This window comes from Pholis gunnellus (genome assembly GCF_910591455.1).
Source record: "Pholis gunnellus genome assembly, chromosome: 5".
Taxonomy (NCBI): domain Eukaryota; kingdom Metazoa; phylum Chordata; class Actinopteri; order Perciformes; family Pholidae; genus Pholis; species Pholis gunnellus.
The window spans coordinates 1,276,230-1,296,698 of record NC_136531.1 but is presented as its reverse complement, the minus strand read 5'-3'; the positions used below and the strand labels follow the sequence as shown (position 1 = coordinate 1,296,698).

Genomic DNA, 20,469 nt, shown 5'->3' with positions numbered 1-20,469 from the left:
TGGGTTTCCTTCAAAGCTGTTGACAAATCTCTCGTCTCGTCCTTTTCTTTTGTCTCAGACGTTTCCTCTGACCTTCTCCTCCTCTTTCCTTCCTCTATCGCTTTCTTGCCTTTGCAGCCTGGCGTCTCCTAACGCTGTGTGAATTACACACACGTGTATTTTTGCGCGATATCACAGCGCCGTTCTTGCTTTTGGCGTCATTTCACGCCATCCAGTCCGTACTGACTGCTATATAAATGTGATAATGAATGCTATGTGAATATGCTATTGAGCTCAGAGCAAGTGAGGAAGAGCAAACGGAGTCAAACAAACCAACGTATCCTCGTTTGATATCTTACGAAAAATGACAGTCAGCAACACATGTCATTTTTCCTCTTGTTACTTCTTTTCTAAATACTTCACAGGAAACGACTCAGTTAGGTTCAGACAACAGAACTACTTTTAGGGAAAAGGTCGTTAAAATAACTACCAAAGTGTCGTTACTAAAGTCTTTATGTGACAAATAAATCCACGTTGACTTCTCATTTGATAGCGGGCCTCCTGGACCATGATGTTTTCTGTGAACGAGGCGATTTGTTGCCTCAACATAACAGCGACTGTTTCAGATCAACGGCGTTGTGTTTTTAATGACACACCTTATGCTTTAAGTGCGTTTCAGGACACGTGGAACGTGCTTAAATTTGGCGTGCTATTTTTACGCCTCCCTATGAGATCCCGTCGCACCTTTCTTTCTTTAGTCCCCGCCCCCTTTTCTTCATCTCTTCTTCCCGTACTTTTTCTCTGAGAGCTTTCTCCTGTCCTCCTCCATCTTCCTTATTTTTACTGCAATGGAAAGGATGTGTTGAACGGACATTTAAACAGAAGGCGTTTGCTGAGAAGCACAAAAACACATTTATATATACATTATAAACTGTTTTGATTTCTCCTGTCGTATCCATTACTGAAGAGCTTTGACTGCATTCATAACGAGGCCTCCCTTCTCTTTTCTTTCCTCCTCTCACACAGGTTCTTATAAAGGCATGTGTAAGCAGATAGATCACTTCCCTGAGGATGCGGACTATGTGGCAGATGCTTCCGAGTACTTCCTACGTAAGTCCTTCCATCCATATTCCAGAGTTTATTATTGTTTTCATCCTTTAAAACTTTTAGTTTTAGGGTTAAGCCCCTTATGATCATTCATTTTGGGATTGGTTAACTTACCTACCACCGTTTTATTGATATTCCTCTTTTCATGGAACTTGTACGGTGTTTTTAAGCTCATTTTGTGGAAGAAGTCTCCAGCACAGCCTACAAAACGATGTTCCCATGTTGCTAAGCTGCTTTCTCAATTACGTTTCGAAGGAAATTGCAGTTCACAGTTTGAAACGTTTGGTGTATGTTGTGGATTGTCACAAAACAAAACTTGATTATGTTTAGTAAAAACATCAGTATGCTTGATTGTTGAGGACGCAGACGTAAATTAAAACCTCAACTTTTTGATTTCCCATGAAGACCAGTCTTCTGGGTGAAAGTCCTGTTTGTTTGTAACATCCATCCACACAAACCTCTTTACACGGAGTTCTGCAGAGTACGATTAGAACAGAAAATATGCTTCCCTCAAAACTTAGTTTGGTTGTACGGGAATTTAACTTCTAGGAGACACGGCTGAAATAGCACTGCCATATCACCACTCATTCTACAATTTAAACACAATTTAATATGAAATTATAACAATACTTTCAAGTGGACAATATATAGAATCTGTGGAATCACTGGAGTTAAAATGAGGTTGAAGTTTAAGCAATCACTGAGATACAAGAAAATGTCACCAGAAAACAGTTTCAGCTTGATGTGAGAGGGAAAGAGAGAGGAGATGGGGCACGGGGAAGCCAGCTGATGGAGGAAAAAGTAGCAGTGGGATGAGAAGTTAGAGGTGGAGTAGAGATGACAAAGACGAAGAGTAGCAAGAGGATGAAGATGAGCAACTGAAGAGAGCCAGAGCAAAGGTGCGGAGACTCAGAGGAGGGGGGGGGGGGGGCAGATTAGGTCACTGATGTGGAAGAGCAGAAAAGAGTGATGAAGACAAATTCCAGGAGGTGGAAGAGGACAGGAGGACGAGGCGGCAGGAGGACGAGGTGGCAGGAGACGGGCGAAGGCCAAGGAGAAGGGAAGGTTGAGGAGGTGAAGGACAAGGAGTAGGGTACCAGTGCAGTGCTGTTGCTCTCCCAGCGGCTTGCCAATTAGGACACTTTCTTCTATAAATACTCCAGGCTCCGCTATATGGGTCACACCTCACTCCCTCTCCTCCTTCCTCCCATCTATCCCTTTCCTCCTCCCTCTTGCTTTCCCGTCCATCTGTCTGTCCGTCTCCACCGAGGCTCCGCGCTCCCGTCCGACAGCTGGTGGATGGAGGCCATGGGGTGGAGCGATGGGGCTGACGGGGAACCGGACGGAGAGGGAACCAAAGCTGGCGGTCTCTTTCCAAAACACACCAACTTCTTTCGGAAAAGAAAAAACTCTCGATCAGTTGAAAATTAATGCAGCAACTATCCCTTCAACAATTCACAATAGTGGAGGTGCAGCGTGTTGGGTTTCTATGTGAGGTGTGAGGATTTGTTATGGTCCTGTAGGACCTCCTCAACTGATGCCAAACAATGTACCCATTCAGATAAATAACCCCCGGCAGAGAAGAGACATCGATCAGTTGGTGCTCTGGTATCCGTTACTCCCCCGAGGCCACTGGAACAGCAGCAGCCAGGCGGTGGAAGATAGAAGCTGCTATTCATTTTGAATTGCTGTATTTTGTCCAGATGAACCACTGATCCTGCATATTTCCTTCCGCTCCCGCGGTGCGTCGTCATGGCAACCATTTGAAATATCTGTGCTTGTGTGTGTGTGTGTGTGTGTGTGTGTGTGTATAGATGTAGCTGCTCTATGAGGTATCGGTACACTCAAGTTTGGGACTAAACCTGATGAACTAGCTGAGAAATATGGTACAAAAGACAGACAAACCAAACATGGATATTGTTTAAACCAACCTGCACAGATTCGTGTTGTTCTTTGACAGTTAGGGAGGAAAAGAAACCTTAAAACTTGCTTTTTTGTAATGCAGTGCAATTTGGTCTGAAAATGTCCCCAAAAAAAAGTAAGAAGAAGGGGTCAGAGAGTAGGTGAGACCCTTGATGCAGAGGCATGGTCCGTGGATCGCTACATGCATTATTTATTTCTGTCTCGTTCCACATTGCTGTGTCAGGTCTCTAATTGTATGTGACTGTGAACATTTGCACAAATTGTCCGCACCGCGCTTTCAATTTTCAACTCCAATGAAAACCCTTCAGCGTCATTAGAAGACGCTCAGAGCAGCAGACATAGTTTAAAGCGCGAGAGAGTCCATGTATTGTGGGTGTGATGGCAATTTTGACGGGTCAAACTAACACAGGACTTTCACCCCGGAGACAAAGTCAACATAGACTTATTTTACAGTAGTTTTGTTTCGTAACATATGTACTGAATTCATCGCCACATGTACTTATTTACAAATGTAATCTTTTTCTTCAGCCCAACCAAGTTTACTTTGCACTGCAGTTGGATTCCCGTGATCACGCAAGATCACGCAAGCCGAAAATTCATCCTGTCAGGCTTCAAGTAATGTGTTTGTGTCTAAACAACAATAGAGTATTTCTTCAAAGAACGGCAATGAAGGCTTTTTCTCCATGGAAAAGAAGTTTCCGCTTCTCTCCCTGCTGGCTTCGTCAAGAGTGTGATTGATATATGCTTCATCCAATCACTTGCCAAGCATTTTTTGAAAGTTCCTGCCCTTTTGCAAAACTGTCCCCAGTGAGGGCTTTTAGATGGTTCTGTGAAACAAACCATCAAGTTATAATGAAGTACTTTTGTTGCCTAAACCTAACCTAGTACCACAGTCAGTCCAAACTGACTCGAGAGAGGAACCTAGTGCGTCGATGTTTGAAGCTCGGGGCTACTGAGCAAGCAGCGGTATCTGACGAGTTGGGTGTGAGAATGTGTTGTCTTATTCTGTTTCTTCCCTGAGCAACCACTTCTATGGATTGCACGGTTACATAATCACTATTGTAAATGCACTAACACACTGACCCTTGCACTCTTTGCTTGTTGTTTCCCTGCAATCTTCAGTGATATGGCAATCAAAGCTCATTTGCTGTAAGTCAATAACAGTGTCAGCTAAATTACGAAAATGACAATGTAAAATGTGGATGATGACACACTCTGACAGATGGAAGCGATGCAACAGTTGTTTATCGAGGCAGGGTTTTCTCTATCACTCACTCATACACATTCCCCTCCTGGAAGCCTCCCAACACAACTACAACAACTTGGTTGGGTGCCTCGTTGCACATTGGCTGAGAGAGGGAAGACCACTTCTCCTCCAGAACTCCCTGCAAGTGTTGATTCGTCAATTCTCAGGCTTCTGCTGCCTGAAATTTCGATCATATTGTTTTTACTGTCAGACGCCTGAGATACTGATATGAAACAGATTGCCAAGGAAGCTCAGGGAACTATAGCACTGTAGTGTTTGTTGACACGTGGGCTCCTGATATCCTCAATGCAATGATAGGTGTCCTCAAACAGCAGAGTTATTACAGGGAAATCCACACTGCATCATACAGGACAGAAAGCCTAAAATAGTGTTTCTGCAGACAGGAGTTTGGACAGGTTAGACATAAACCCTCATACCTAATCTAGAAAATGCATTTTAATTAGGTGTTTAAAATGTGTTAGTTAAGTATTGTCACTGACAGTTTTTATTGCGATCTAACGCTCATGTACTTTGTCATTTCTTTCTTATGCATATTTTTGTTCAAAGTCTGGTAAGATACAACTTCTTACTTCCAAATGCTCCACGGACAATAGAAGACAGATTGTACTAGATTATTCCCAAATAAATATTAGTCTTTCTAATACTACTACCAACTATCTACCCGATCCAAAATGGAGCCGTAGAAAACATACAAGAAACAAGCATAAATCAATCTTTTTAAATGAGAGACGTAATCTGAAGGGGACCCAAGAAAATTAGAGAAAATGTGGTTTTCTCAGAAAGAGTCTAATAGAGTAAAAGCAAGAACACAGGCAGCAGCATGGATGATGCACAACCAGTCAACAAGCAGCCACAGTCAAAAACAGTTGTGATTAGGCGGCAACCTCCAGCTCTGGAGCTGAAGTGTCTTAAAGCTGCATTCTCTCTAGTGTCCACCAGGGGGCGACTCCTCTGGTTGTATAGAAGTCTATGAGAAAATGACTCTACTTCTCTCTTGATTTATTACCTCAGTAAACATTGTAAACATGAGTTTATGGTCTCAATCTCTAGTTTCAAGTCTTCTTCAATACAGCATGATGTTCATTGAGTAAATGATGGTCCATTTAGAGTCAAACATACCATAAAGCAGGGGATGCTTTAGGGCGGGACTACACAGTGATTGACAGGTCTCTACCATGGTGTTGTCCGGTCTGGGAGTCCTTGTTTTCGTCTCACAACCTTAACCCTTTCACAGTGTGTTTGCACTTATTGACAGTAAGTTATAACATCTTGGTTGCCTAAAAATGTCTTATTCAGCATCCGGTTGTACTCTCGTGTCATTTCTGATTGCAAAAAAACAAGATGACGATGGCCAAAAAACAAAATGCCGAACTCGTGGCTTAAAACTTTAGTCCACAAACCAATGGGTGACGTTATGGCCACTTCTCTTTTAGAGCTTATGGTTTGCAATATAATAATAATGCACTAAGAACAAATGTAAATTCATAAAACTAAATTAAAAAATAACTTTAATGAAGTCCAATTTGCTCCAACACTTTCTGCAGCCAGCTGGATGATAGACAGAAAATAAAAAATGTTAACAAATTGAATATCTGTGAATCAAATCCCAAGTAACTGAAGAACAAATAAAATGTTTAGTCCAGCTTTGATTTTTACTTTTAATTCTAGCATGTGATCAGAGCTGAGAGCATGCTTGGATTCACTGGGATAGTCATTATTTATACATGAATCACTAAGACGATTCTACACCAGCATGGTAAACTGTAAGCACTGTCCTCTATATTATGCTGTAGTGAAGGATTGGGGTGGTGGCTCTGTTCTCTCTCTCTCTCTCTCTCTCTCTCTCTCTCTCTCTGTGTCTCTCTCCCTCTCTCTCTCTATCTATCTGTGGCTGCGGCTGATAGTACTGCTGCAGGAGGAAGGCTGACTGCTCGCCCTTACATAACCACATGTACAAATTCACCCAGAGAGAGGAGGGCGGGGGTGGCGGGGTGAGACGGCTTTAGAGAGTGAGAGACTGAGGGAGAGAGATCGAAAAGACCCTTGGGGAAAGAGACAGAGAGAGAGTGTAAAGAATCCAAAAGAAGGAGAGACAACATTCATCCTCTGTTTTAGTTGGTATAAGTGGTGCTTAATGGCGGCAGAGTGTTAATGAAATGTGACATACCTGTCTATGTCTTCCAGAAATGGGATTGCGTCATTGGAGGAAGTGGATTTTTCCCACTAAAATCAAAAAGCTGCTGCACGTTTTCACATTACGTCAGTTTGATTCTGAAGCTGTTAAAAAGGTGAATCCACACCAATAGCAAACGCCCAGAAACCACTGCTATGCTGCATGTTTCTTTGGACAGAACCCAGTCATCGATGTTGCAAAAGGTTGTCCAGTGTTAAGTTATTCCTTAGTTAGTTAAAGACAACCGAAACACCATTGAGTATGCAATCATAGTCTTAACAAAAATATATATTGTGCCTTCTCTTGCCTAGTTGGACAATTTCTGCAACTTGTTCTGTGACATTGGCCTTTATGTTGGCAGAGCAACAGCCTACAAGTAATTTTCAAAGGAAGCAGGTGACATGAAGCTACAAACTGACCCCCCCCCCCCCCCCCCTCTCTCTCTCGCTATTCCAATGATTGACAGTTGGTGGCAGGAAAATGTAAACTTGGATTTCAACATTGACTTGTAAATGTTTCACAAAGAAGGAACACAATGCAACATGTTTGTTAGACGCCAACGATGTCACACAATATGGTGAGAGAATACATTTTTCTTTATGACTAAAACCGGAGAACACTTCCGCTAATTGAAGGAGACTGACCTTCAGTTAGCGGTTAGCTGTAGCAACTTTTGGCTTTTATTTAATAAACAAACTATCATAACATAAATGGACCATACAGCCCCAGTTAGTGTCACAATAAACACACAGATGCTTGTATATTATTTGCCGATGCCACACGAGAAGATTTTAAGATAGCAGTGTTATTTTGACCAGCTCTTAGTGTTTCAGCAGTTTTGTTAAATTTTGCGTTTTCTTGCCCTGCTTTTTAACAGAATAACTGAAGAACATACATTTAGATTACATGGACACAGTAGTAGAGAGGAAATAATGCCCCCTATATGTTTGTAGTGTGTAGTCAGATCTTACACATTACACCCTTAAACCACAAAAAAACGGAGGATCTGCACTAACGTCCTCACTCATAAGGTTAAAATTGCGGTCCTCACAAAGATAGAAAAACAAGACAGCACACACACACGGTCCTGATTTGCTCTGAAATGAAAGCAGTGTGCAGCCTTTTGCTATAATATAAAGCCGTTGCTATAATTAGACCGCTGGATCCTCGTATATTGTGCTAATACTCTGGATCGAGATGTGAGGAGAGGCGTGACGTCACCCGCTGACGACGTCACCCGACTGGCTGATGCCACCGCAGCTATTTTTGGGAGCCGAGTTGTGACGTGGAGGCATATCACGATTTACACGAGTAACACGACATGATTATGACTGGCAGGCTGAGCAAGCACCCTCCTGTGTGTGTGTGTGTGTGTGTGTGTGTGTGTGCGTCTGTGTGTGTATGTGTGTGTATGTGTGTGTATGTGTGTCCAGCATTCATTCGAACACACACACATCTGCTCAGAATTGTGTGTGTGTGTTCATGCTCAAATTTTTTCTTCTTCCCTCTCAATAAGATATGGTAATTTTCAACAAAAGAAAATTATTGTGGTGAACACGTATGTCAGCTTTACATGGACACACACACACACACACACACACACACACACACACACACACACACACACAGTTGGTTATTCCCCTGTAGCTGTTTTGCCAGGTTCCCACTACCACATGTTCTTTGCTGCTGGGCTCTCCCACGTGGGCAAAATGTGTGTGTATGTGTGTGTGTGAGTTAGAAGTTAGATGAGTGTGTGTGTGTGTGTGTGTGTGTGTGATTGTGTGTGTGTGTGTGTGAGAGCGAGCAGATTGTTCCTGCGTGGGAAGTATACAGTGTGTATGGGAAACACCCCACTTTGGAGAGTGAGCAAGTGAGTGGGTGGGAGGCTGATCGATGAGTGTGTTCACTTTGTAGCTTGTTGAGCTGGTGTGTGTGTGTGTGTGTGTGTGTGTGTGTGTGTGTGTGTGTGTGTGTGTGTGTGTGAGTGTGTGTGTGTGTAACAAAGAAATGGGGGGGTTGCTGCACTGTACTGTATTTTGTGTGTGTGTGTGTGTGTGTGTGTGTGTGTGTGTGTGTGTGTGTGTGTGTGTGTGTGTGTGTGAACCCAGGGAGCTCCCATGGTGGTGTCCACCCCCGCTTCTATAATTCAGCCACAATTACAAGGCTCTCCTCTGCCGCAGCTAATGAAACCATAAGTCAGCCAGAGACACACATATACACACACGCACATACACACACACACACAACCAGACAAACACACACCACTGCAGCAGAACCAACCGAGCAGAGGGAGAAATGAAGAGGGGAGTTGAAAGTGTAACAGAGAGAATTAAAAAAAGGTTTGAGAGACGGAGGAAAGGAAAGAGATCATTTTGGTGTGTGTGTGTGTGTGTGTGTGTGTGTGTGTGTGTGTGTGTGTGTGTGTGCGTGCTCTGCCTTCTGCCTCATTACCATATCGGAGCCGTAGTGCACAGTACATATTGACTCACATGCTACAAGGATGACAGGACGCCACACACAGTGTTGCTTATTAACTTTTGTCAATTTTGCACAGAAAATTAAACACAGAAGTAAACAGAAGCTCATTAGCTTCTTACCACCTGTGTGTTTACGCATTTGTGTAATGACGTCACACAACCGATGACGAGTGATATTTATGATTAACTGTGAGTCCAATATTGTTGGAAAATCACTCATCTTCATCATCATCAAGACTCCTGTTTCAGTATGTTTCAATGATATAAACTCTCTTTAAAGTAGCGTCAGTAAAACAATAATCCTCCAACCTCTGCATAGTTCGACGGGGGGAAACATTACAACAATATTTCAAATCGCTTATTGCTTTCAACATTTCTCAACCGTCTTCCACGTCTTCCGCTGCGCTATTGAAACTACATGGGTGTGATTGTGCTGACCGGGGATATGGTAATAATAGTTTTGGGGTAAAGGTGGGTAATTTACTGCAGTGGTTTATCAGCGACCACTCTCATTGATTGAGAAACACACACACACACACACACACACACACACACACACACACACACACTGTTAATGGATTTGGCACATACAGTGGCAGAGACATCCCACCAGTTCATAAATCTTCACCCTTCTCAAAATAATTGTAATAAAATGAACTGTAAAGTTCATCAGGCAGCGATCATCACGTGCATCTATTGGCGCTCGTAACACAAAACGTTGAGGTACGGTGGCCAGGATGCGCTCACTGAACCCCCCTAGTGGCCGTAGCCCAAAATGCACCTATTTTTAAATATTATCCATATCTTTTACAATAACACCTAAAAACATATTATACGTCCTTGCGCAATGAGCCAATCAGGACTTTTAGATAAAGGACTATAGTTTTGCTCGGTTTACACTGAAGGCTAAATAACAGCCAGCAAAGACGAACACAAATAGCCAAGAAACAGCAGGAGCATGTTTCACTACGCTAGAATGTGAAGCCTGAAGCTAACAAGAGAAAATCCCACAACCATGAAGTCAGAGGTTCAATCCCCGCAGCGGCCCCGAGCATCCACGACAAAGACGGGGAGGAAAAAAAAACACATTCGCAGACGTCTCCGCACGCCGCGACTCCCGACGCTCGCTCACTTTCAACTCGCCCCGCTCTCCGTCTCTTTGTCTCTGAGCTGCGATGCGCTCGGTGGCGGGGGTGCGCCTGGAGGCCGGCGCATTGGGTTTAAAAATTCTTCCTTTTAAACTCTCTGCCGGTCTGCTTAAAAAAAGCACAAGTGCAGAGAAATGGGAGAGAGAGAGAGAGAGAGAGAGAGAGAGAGAGAGAGAGAGAGAGAGAGAGAGAGAGATTGCTCGAGGCAAAGCAGCTTCACAGAGAAGTGGAGGCCTGCAGTCTTCTACCTTCTTGTCTTCTTCTGCTTTCTTCTCTTCTTTACACTTTTAACCCTCTATCTTTTTGTATTTAGTCAATTTTAGTTTCTAAAATCGCTCTTCATTAAAGTCTTAACTGTCACTGTTTTGCTTTCTACTTCATTTTCATGCATCTTTTTGAAAAAAAAATGAAATCAAGAGAGAAGTAGAGTCATTTTCTCATAGACTTCTATACAACCAGAGGAGTCGCCCCCTGGTGGACACTAGAGAGAATGCAGCTTTAACACGTGAAGCTTTGGCTTCACTCTTCAGAACTGAGGTTGCCGCCTAATTAAAACTCACTCTGAGCTTTATTTCATTAGTTTTAGGAAGTGTTGTGTCATAATAAGGCTGTATTGCTCAAACATAGTAATTTTCCAGTCAACAAGATACTCAAGAAGAAAGTGTAATACAGGTGTGTTGTGTGTGTGAGAGAGAGAGAGAGAGAGAGAGAGAGAGAGAGAGAGAGAGAGAGAGAGAGAGAGAGAGAGAGAGAGAGAGAGAGAGAGAGAGAGACGAGGTATTTCCTGCTTACTCCGGTGAAAAAGATGTGTGTGTGTCAGTGTGTGCGTACTGCATGTTGGTGTGAGGGGCTTTTCCACCTTGAAGTCAATTTGCCCTGACAGCACATGTCAATGAAGAAGAGGAGATGGGGTTAAAACAAATACGATGGAGGAGGAAGAGGAGGAGGAGGAGAGGAAGCTTGGTGCAGTGCCAACTCTGAGGTCACCTTAATATCTGATATGGTTCAGTGAATGGTACCATCACATACACACACACACTTTCTTCCATCAACAGCAAGAGAGTAGAGTTTACTCTGTTTTATTATTTTTGTGTACTTTGGGTGTGACGGGAGAGAAAGTCTACTGAGGACGAGTCAAACAAACACAGGACTTTCACCCAGGAGACCGCTGTTGTTGTCCCGCGTGAAACCAAAAGTCAATGTTGACTTTGCGCTTGTTTTACGTGACGGTACATAATAAAGTCTGCTGAGGGTGGTTGTTATTTATTTATGCTAGTTATGCTACGTTGTTGCGTTACGTTATTATTTGAACACAAACACAATCTTTTTTTCAAACCTTAGTAGTTTTGTTGCCTAAACCCACGTTAACCATGAGACACGAGGCTCATATGTTCAGAAACATCAACATTCAGCGTATTTTGATGGTTTGCAGAAACACACAATGACACAATGTGTTCAAAAAAACAACATAGAATCATCCTTTAACCTAGATTGTGGTTACATTCTGCAACCTACAGCATTAATTAGCAACCACTTAATGTTGCATTTAAAATGCTGCTGATTCCGCTTAAAAATAAAGTAGTTAACGGCAACAACAGCAGAGCATTTAGTGGTCCTCTGCACATTCACAAACATATTTAAAAATATTAGCTTCAATAATTAATTTCAACTTATTGTGAAGAACGAGAACTAAAGACAGGAAAAAGGGAAGAATCTGACACCTTCAACAGTTGAAGCGGAATCATGCAGGAAAAGTGTATCGGCACGAAAAGTTCAGGAGTGTGACGTCGGTTCGCCTCAGAAAACCAGATCGAGCTCCGTGACCACGGCGGCATCGTGACCACACCCGAGGCCAATCGGCACGCCGGCCGCACAGAGGGCGAGCAGACAGACGGCTGACGGACGGACGGACGGATAGGGGAGGGAAAGGAGGAGGCAGGCGGAGAGATGGAGTGATAGATGGAGAGGTGGACACACTTCACAACGGAGGAGAGATCTTTGATAGAAAAGAAAGAGAACGGGACGTTTTTTTACAAGGACATATTGGGGGGAAGAAGTCATGGTGCAGTGTAATAACACGCAGAATATATTCTTTACAACATCATTTTTTCCAATTGACTGGGAGCAATATATTACTAATAACTTAAAGGTCTGTCATGCATATCATCCATCACTTGGTCATCCACACTACGTGTAACAATAATTATATCTTGAGTGGTGACAATAAGAACAAGGACAACTATTTAGCTTTGGTCATCATCTCTATAAGTCTGGTTACATGTAATAAATCTGAGCAGCTGATTGTGTATATTTGTTATTATAAACAATATGAACAATGGCCAAAACTACAGAAATACACCACATTCTCCCGAAAAATAGTGTTGCATCGTACGTTTCTGCAAACCACTGATGCGTTGAATGTTGACGATGTTTTTATTTTGGTCCGAGCAAAGTGACGTAGTTTATCAGCCTTTAATAGAAGTCACGTGGTTTAATAAGGATATATGCATATCATCTATCATTTGGTAATCAATAACATTTTTAACAAAAATAATATCTGTGTGTGTGTGTGTGTGTGTGTCCAGGCGCTGTCCGAGCCTCCAGCATCTTCCCCATCATGAGTGTGATCCTGCTCTTCATGGGGGGGCTGTGCATCGCCGCCAGCGAGTTCTACAAGTCACGCCACAACATCATCCTCAGCTCCGGCATCCTCTTCGTCTCCGCAGGTACGAAGGGAAGCAGAGGAAGGGAGGGAGGAGGGAAGGAGGGAGGGAAGGAGGGAGTGGGAGAGGATTGTGCAGAATGAGCAGGAGGTGTCAAGGTGAACGTGTGAGGGGGGGGGGGGATATGGGAAAAGGTAGATGGAAGAGCAGAGAGGATTATGGAGAAAAGACGAAGTATATTTGATGTACTTTAAATAAATGGATGGAAACGGATACAGAACTGCACAGATGACAAAACAAAGATGTTATCCTTAAATTTAAATTTGATATCACATTAAATACATCACCTTACATAATTGATAGGGCTGAAGTTAAGGCCGCCGTTTGAGCTTAAGTCAAATATTTACACTTTTAGCTGTTGTGTGTCCACCTGCTCCTGAGGTAAATATGTCTCTTCAGACGCTAAATGTTCCTCTGCATTTACGTCGGTGCTGAGCAGGCAGTGTACAGTTTAGAATATTTACTGAAAACTGTGGTATTACAATAAATGTATGTTCATACATAGATGGTTCAAGAAGATATGTAGGGACTTAGGACCCAGGGGCAATGTAGGAGAAGCAGGGGAACCTGGGAAAGAGGCTGGTATCGGGGCAGAAGGGCATTGTTGGTTCAGGCTAATAAAGAGTTTAGTTGGAAGCAGTTTGGTCTCACGTGAATTCTTATATGTTCTTAAAGAACACGACAAAAACTACGTCCAAAAGCACATTAACAAAACATTAAAAGAGTGGAACAGAACAGAAAGGTTCCAGGCCTTACCACCAAAAAATGAGCTCAAGGGAACTTCAGATTCTTGTGATAATTATAAGTTGGTTCATTATTGTGAGCAACCATCATATTCATAGACTGTATATAAGAAGTGGGCATCGTGACATTACCCATTGGTTTGTGGACTGTAGCTTTGAAGCCTTGAGTTTGGCGATTTGGCCGTCGCCATCTTGGATTCTTGCAACCAGTGTGAACAGGAAGTGACCATATCTGGACTGAGGAGGAGCGACGTAGAGACGCCGTATACGTCTCTGGTAGAGACCTGTCAATCACTGAGACCATAAACTCATGTTTACAATGTTTACTGAGGTAATAAATCAAGAGAGAAGTAGAGTCATTTTCTCATAGACTTCTATACAACCAGAGGAGTCGCCCCCTGGTGGACACTAGAGAGAATGCAGGTTTAACACACTTTAAGACGGCTTCACTTTTCAGAATCGGAGGTTGCAGTCTGGTCAGAATACAGGAAGAAATAAAAGCTGTAGTTCAGGACAAACAAATTAAACTGAATCCGTCCCCAAAGAAAGATATCTGGACATCAGAGACGGCTGAATGCACACGATCACGACGGCGCTCGCTGACCAGCAAGGCGACGTGTTGCGTCGCGTTTGACGTCCGTAGCAGCACACAGCAGTCGCCTCAGGACGAAGCTAAGGAGACAAAGATAGCGCAGGTTGCCATTTTGCCTGAGCCGTTTTGTGTGTATGTATGTGTGTGTGTGTTCGTACTCTGGTTCTAGGCCACGGCCTACTGTGCTGCACTAGATAACTAGTTCCCCTCCAAGTCAGAAGTGAGAGATGCAGTTCTCTCTGTTTCTCCGTCTGTGTCTGTCTCTCTCCAGCCCTGTTGCTAGGCTAAGAGGAGGCCACTGGGATTACACTCTAAAAATAAGGTGTCCCTGATACTCTTCTGCTCGGATACATCTCAATCAGGCCCTCGCAGTCCTCAACAGTCCTCACACCTCCGTCTGCTTCTCCGTCTCTTTACACAGCATTGTTGTCACTGTTTATCTGCATAGTTTGTCCTTTTTGTCTGTCTGTCCCGTGTGTTTATTTCTGGCTGCACACAGACAGAGTGATGATGTATGACAAGAATGACAGATGATCGGGGGTTTGAAATATAATACAAGAGATAAACGTAAGGCTGAATCTGCCCCACTTTGAATCTCAAAGAGGGAGAGAGAGCTGTGGGGACAACAGAGTGAGAGAGAGAGAAACTTCTGGTCGTCAACAGTACAGTTAAAATCACAATCCTGCTGTTGACACAGATGCAATAAGTTGCTGGTTTATTTGAGGATTTCATTCATCAGCTCGTCTTCATCTTCTCAGTCTGGAAGCTGTTTGGGCGGCTTGACTTGGTGGAGCAACAATTTTAGAAACTTGACTTGTAAAGTCAGGAACATTTCTACTCAACAATGTCAAGTTAATGATAGCAAGAAATGCAATAAGGTCATTGATGGATTACTGTGTAAGTCTACTGGGCACAGACCCAAAGGCCAAAAGTGCCTTCACCTGCAAAACGTCGATCAAAGAGACACGTAGGAAGAGACTCAAAATGACTACAAAGAAACAGCAACAATAGACTCAAAATGACTACAAAGAGAAACAAAACAACTACAAAGAGACGTAATGCAACTACAAAGAGATGGTAAATAACTACAAAGAGACAAAACGACTACAAAAAGGGGAAAAGCTATTTCAATCACACAAATAAAACCCACAGACACACAACATTACCACAATGTGTCTTGCTCCTATGTAGGAGAGGTGTGGGGGCCTATTGCCTCATAATCCACCCATGATTGTGGTCATACCATTCGCAATTACACGTTTATATACTTTAATGTCAAACATAGGTTTGAGATCAGGAACATCACCTGTTTTCAATAGAAGTAAACTGTAAAGATCAACTCTAGCAGTCAACACTGAGGAGTCTTTGGTGTCGGTATTTAGTTTCAGCTGACCAAGACTTTGGTTGTGTAGTTGTGTGGGCATACTTGAGTAACACTTTGGCTGTGTTTTTAGTCTTGATCTCATCTCCTTCCCTCCTTTCCTTGTCCCAGGCCTCAGCAACATCATAGGAATCATTGTGTACATATCGGCCAACGCCGGGGACCCTTCCAAGAGCGACTCCAAGAAGAACAGCTACTCCTACGGCTGGTCCTTCTACTTCGGCGCCCTCTCCTTCATCATGGCCGAAATGGTGGGCGTGCTGGCCGTGCACATGTTCATCGACCGCCACCGGGAGCTGCGCGTGGGGGCGCGGGCCGCCGACTACCTCCAAGGCGCGGCCATCACGCGCATCCCCAGCTACCGCTACCGCTATCGACGCCGCTCACGCTCCTCGTCCCGCTCCACGGATCCCTCGCACTCCCGCGAGGCGTCGCCGGTGGGCCTGAAGGCCTTCGGGGCGCTGCCCTCCACCGAGCTGTCCATGTACACGCTGCCCAAGGGCCAAACGGGCACGCCGACGGCCACCTATAACTCCACGGAGAGGGACCACAACTTCCTGCAGGTCCACAACTGCATCCAGAAGGACCTGAAAGACAGCAGCAACGCTGCCAACCGACGCACCACGCCTGTATGAAACTGAGAGAGGGACCTCAGACACATAGAAGAACCAGAGGGAATGTTTTTGGGGGGGTGGGGGAGGGGGAGGGGGGAGGCGGCGAAAGACGGACGCAAGGAGACGGAGGTAGGACGAGGGCTTAAAATGGATAGATGGAGTGAGGGCTAAGAAGGGAAGCTCTGAGCGCTACACAGCACCTCAGATGATCGCTGAGTTTCTGTTTAAAAGAAAAAAAAAGAAACGTGCATGATTTTCCCATCTACCATTGTTTAACGAGTTTTGAACCTGTTTGTAAAGATGTGAGGGGGAGGACGGGGAGGAGGAGCCGGGTGTGGCCGGTGGTCGGCGGTGGTCGGCGGTGGTCGGCGGTGGGCCAAGCCAGACTGCCCGATAAAAAGTGAACTTCATATTTTTTACTCTTCCTCAGTCTGATGAAAGGGGGGCGTGGTCGTCCCCCCATCGGCCCCGCCTATGATCCCGCCCTCACACCGCCATCCCAACACACACACACACACACACACACACTGACCTCCCGTAAACCCCCCCACTCCTCTCTTTAGTTGCTGTATCTTCTTGATTTCATTCTTTATTCGCATTAATACTGTGATCCGTTGTGGTGAGGGACTTTAGCAGGGAGCAATTCAGGCCGCAAAAAAAAAAAGAAAGAAAAAACAAAACAGGAAAAAAAAAGTTAATATATGTATTGATTATATATAAATATATGAATATATATGTTAATAAATCATGACTAGACTTCCCTGGCGCAAAAATATCAACAAGAGATGAAAAACAGAGACAAGTGAGCCTGAACGATCGTGGAGGATCCGTCGCTCCTCTTACTTGATGAACTGATATCGGTTAGCATTCGACGCGTTATCACATTCTTTTACAACGGAAAAAAATCTTTTGGCCTTCCGCCCGAAGCCCTGGCAGCGAATCCTCGTTCAGGGTCGACCCGAGGCGAGAGGTTGACCTCACTGTTTTTTTTTTTGTTTCTTTTTTTTTTTGCTCCATGAAGAGGGAACTCTGGGTAAATGGAGGATCTCTCAGCAAACTTGAAGAAGAACACGTGGACAATGAGACGCCGCTGCCTGCCAAAGACACAAAGTAGTGCGTGAAGAGAACATGGCTACCGGCGAAGGTGAAGCTATAGTGACTCCAAAAAATTAAGAATTTACATGCATGCTAATCAAAAATCATCCGATCTGCTTTTAAGGAACTTATGTTTTGAACAATTGAACAATGATACCATGTAAGGGCAGTTGGAGGTGACAAAGTAGAAATTAATGTTACAAGTACTGTGTCTATTTTAGTTTTTCTTTTCTCTTTTTTCTTCTTTTGTTTGAGTGGGTAATTTGGGGGCGGGGCTTCATTACGCTTTAAACTAAAAGAACAAACTTTGGAGAAGGTATCAAGGCTTTGTTTTAATCTCGGCTTTTCATTCATTTTCTCGGTTCCTTTGAACTCTCACACAGCCTTAGTCTCTTTCTTTGTCTCATTTTTCTTGTTCTTTGGTTTCGCGTTGTGTTTGTTGTAAATGAGAATTCCAACAAAAAGAAAAAAAACAGAAAAAAAAACAAACAGCGTAATGTCTTTTCAAGGTGCCAAAACTGAATGATTCTGAACTTGGATGCATCAAGTCCTGATGACGAATAAAAATTGAACCACCCCGTAGGGAACAGAAAGAGTGCTTGTTGTATCATGTGTGGTTTACAGAGTCACTTTGACCAGAGGAGGACCAGCGGACCATCGAGGACTTTTAGGCATTTTAGCAAGAAAGAGAAAACATTTCTCATGTTTATACTATAACTATAACAAGATTCATTTGGGGATTTCAGTGGAACCGTATACGGGCTGGTCTCGTCCAGCATGTGTAGCTTTACCGCCGATAAATAATTGCGCTTAAATTCAAAGATATCCCACGAAATTATTCCAGATGTTATTCACGGAGGTCTTGAACCAGGAAGTGTAAATAAAGCTCTCACAAGGCCGGAGGTGGCTGGGTTTAGTTCTTCACATGAAACCAGAAGTTTATGTTTTTGTCACGTAACTTGCAAATCAGCACTTCAGGAGTTATTTTAACTAAAACCACCATCTATTCCAAAACCTAACCAATAGTTGTGTTGCCTGAACCTAAGTGGTTTAGTTTCCTGAACCTAAATATGTTAAGTTGTATCAACAGTCCAAAACACGTGATTCATGTAACGAGCAGAAATTGACACGTGGAATGACTTTACGTCATATATATACGAACCGTCGTACGAAGACACGTCGAACTGTAACACGTCGAACTGTAACACGTCTCACGTTTCAGAGGAATAATGTCGTCAACGAATCGCAGTGACTGGGCTTTCCCGATCTCACGCTGCTCAACATCTGCTCACAGAGAACATTAAAGTAGCTCGATCTCGGCGGGTAGAAAAATGCAGCAGTTACGTTGCAGCACAGCCGAGACTTCCTCAGGCTGCAAACAGGCGCGTACCGCAACATGTTGGTGGGGATTATTAATGATGTTACACACACACTGTGGGTAGAGTACACTCTGTCCTTTTGTCTTTCTCTACTTTTTCACTTTTCATGTGCTGACTCCCCCTCTATCTCCCCGTTAGCTCTCCATTCGCCGGCTGCAGAAGAAATGTCATAATCAACATCAGCCTCGATGTCCTGCTGCATGATCTCTATACGTTCTCTCTCGCTCTCTCTCTCTCTCTCTCTCTCTCTCTCTCTCTCTCCCTCCTCCCCTGGTGCGGTGATCAAAGTGGCTGGCATGTCTCTCTGCAGCACTGCTGTGATCACTGAAGAGAGGCGAGCGAGGGAGGGAGGGAGGTGAGGAGAAAGGAAAAAGGGAGTGGAGGAGCCTGGATCCAGCAGCGCCACGGCGCCCCCCTCTGGTGTGGAGGTACATCATGATTTTATTAGTGTGTGAACTCTGTGAACATAAAGTCTGAATTGACCGTCCACTATATTCAAGCTGCTATTATGAACAGCTATATATAGCTGAATGATAGATTAGCCGCAATAATCATAGACTTTAACACTGAATTGTAATGAATTTGTACAACGATACATTTTTAGAAGCCGCTATATGATGCCTAAATATATTTACATTTAAATGATTCGTTATTGAACACCCACCAACACTAACAACTCAATGCAATGTGGCTTCATTGGCATGAAAGTAAAAATACAATCAAAATGTTGCCAAAACGTCAAAATAAAAAAGCTCATAATGATTAAATTAAATATATTAAATACAACGCATTCAATGCATATGACATAAATGATCCATATAATAATCCATATAAGCAAAAGAGTGACAAAAGTAAAAATGTGTTGGGGACATAGTTTGATTAGTGAGCTTTCAATGTGCTGTTGAGCTGCAGATTTTATTACCTTTTGGACGGAGTCGTTGTGCTAAGCTAAGCTAAGCTAAGTGGCTGCAGACGGATATGAGGGCCCTCTATCAGGGATCTATCCGCCAGAAAGTCCTTATTTCCCAAAATGTTGAACTATAAAGTGTACACATTTTGAATCAAATGGTTTCAAACCACTGATTTAGTAAACATGCAGGGCTGCTGTTTACACGATTATCATATCTGCTCATATCTGTACCTGCTGGAACTTTTTAACACACATCTTGGTGCTGCAATAACACATTTCAAGCACTACCTATCAGTCAGTTCCCACACACGTTGATGAAAGTGATTGTAAATCAGTGGCTTTACATCCCCGTCTTGCGTTGCAAAGAAGTGTAGGTGAAGAAAACATGTGAAAGCTTTGATAGCTGCAGTCCTACGTGTGAAAAAGGTCTGCTTTTAAGTGAAATCCCACAGACTGTATCGAAGAAGTGGACAAAGTCGTCGTGACATCACCTATTGATTTGTGGACTGATGTTTTGAAGCCTTGAGTTCGGCGATTTGGCCGTTACTGTTGTTGTTTTTTTGCAACCAGTGAACAGGAAGTGACCACATGTGGACTGAGAAGGAGTGACGTAGAGACGCCATATACGTCTCTGGTAGAGACCTGTCAATCACTGTGTAGCCCCGCCCCTAAAGCATCCCCTGCTTTATGGTCTGTTTGACTCTAAATGGACCATCATTTACTAAATGAACATCATGCTGTATTGAAGAAGACTTGAAACTAGAGATTGAGACCATAAACTCATGTTTACAATGTTTACTGAGGGAATAAATCAAGAGAGAAGTAGAGTCATTTTCTCATAGACTTCTATACAACCAGAGGAGTCGCCCCCTGGTGGACACTAGAGAGAATGCAGTTTTAACACATGAAGCTGTGACTTCACTCTAGAATCCTCACGTTTACGTATTGCGCTCCAGGA

General features: G+C 43.5%; 1 protein-coding gene across 1 annotated transcript in view; it reads left to right on the top strand.

Moving 5' to 3' along the window:
• Window positions 1-16,148, top strand: part of cacng2b (calcium channel, voltage-dependent, gamma subunit 2b) — a gene marked incomplete at its 3' end in the record, with an annotated part of 50,727 nt that extends 34,579 nt beyond the window's left edge. Inside the window, exons 2-4 of the mRNA XM_079159156.1 lie at window positions 1,006-1,089; window positions 12,660-12,800; window positions 15,625-16,148. Coding sequence (XP_079015282.1) covers window positions 1,006-1,089; window positions 12,660-12,800; window positions 15,625-16,148 — 749 coding nt within the window. The remainder of the gene's footprint in view (window positions 1-1,005; window positions 1,090-12,659; window positions 12,801-15,624) is intronic.
• Window positions 16,149-20,469: the final 4,321 nt, after the last annotated feature.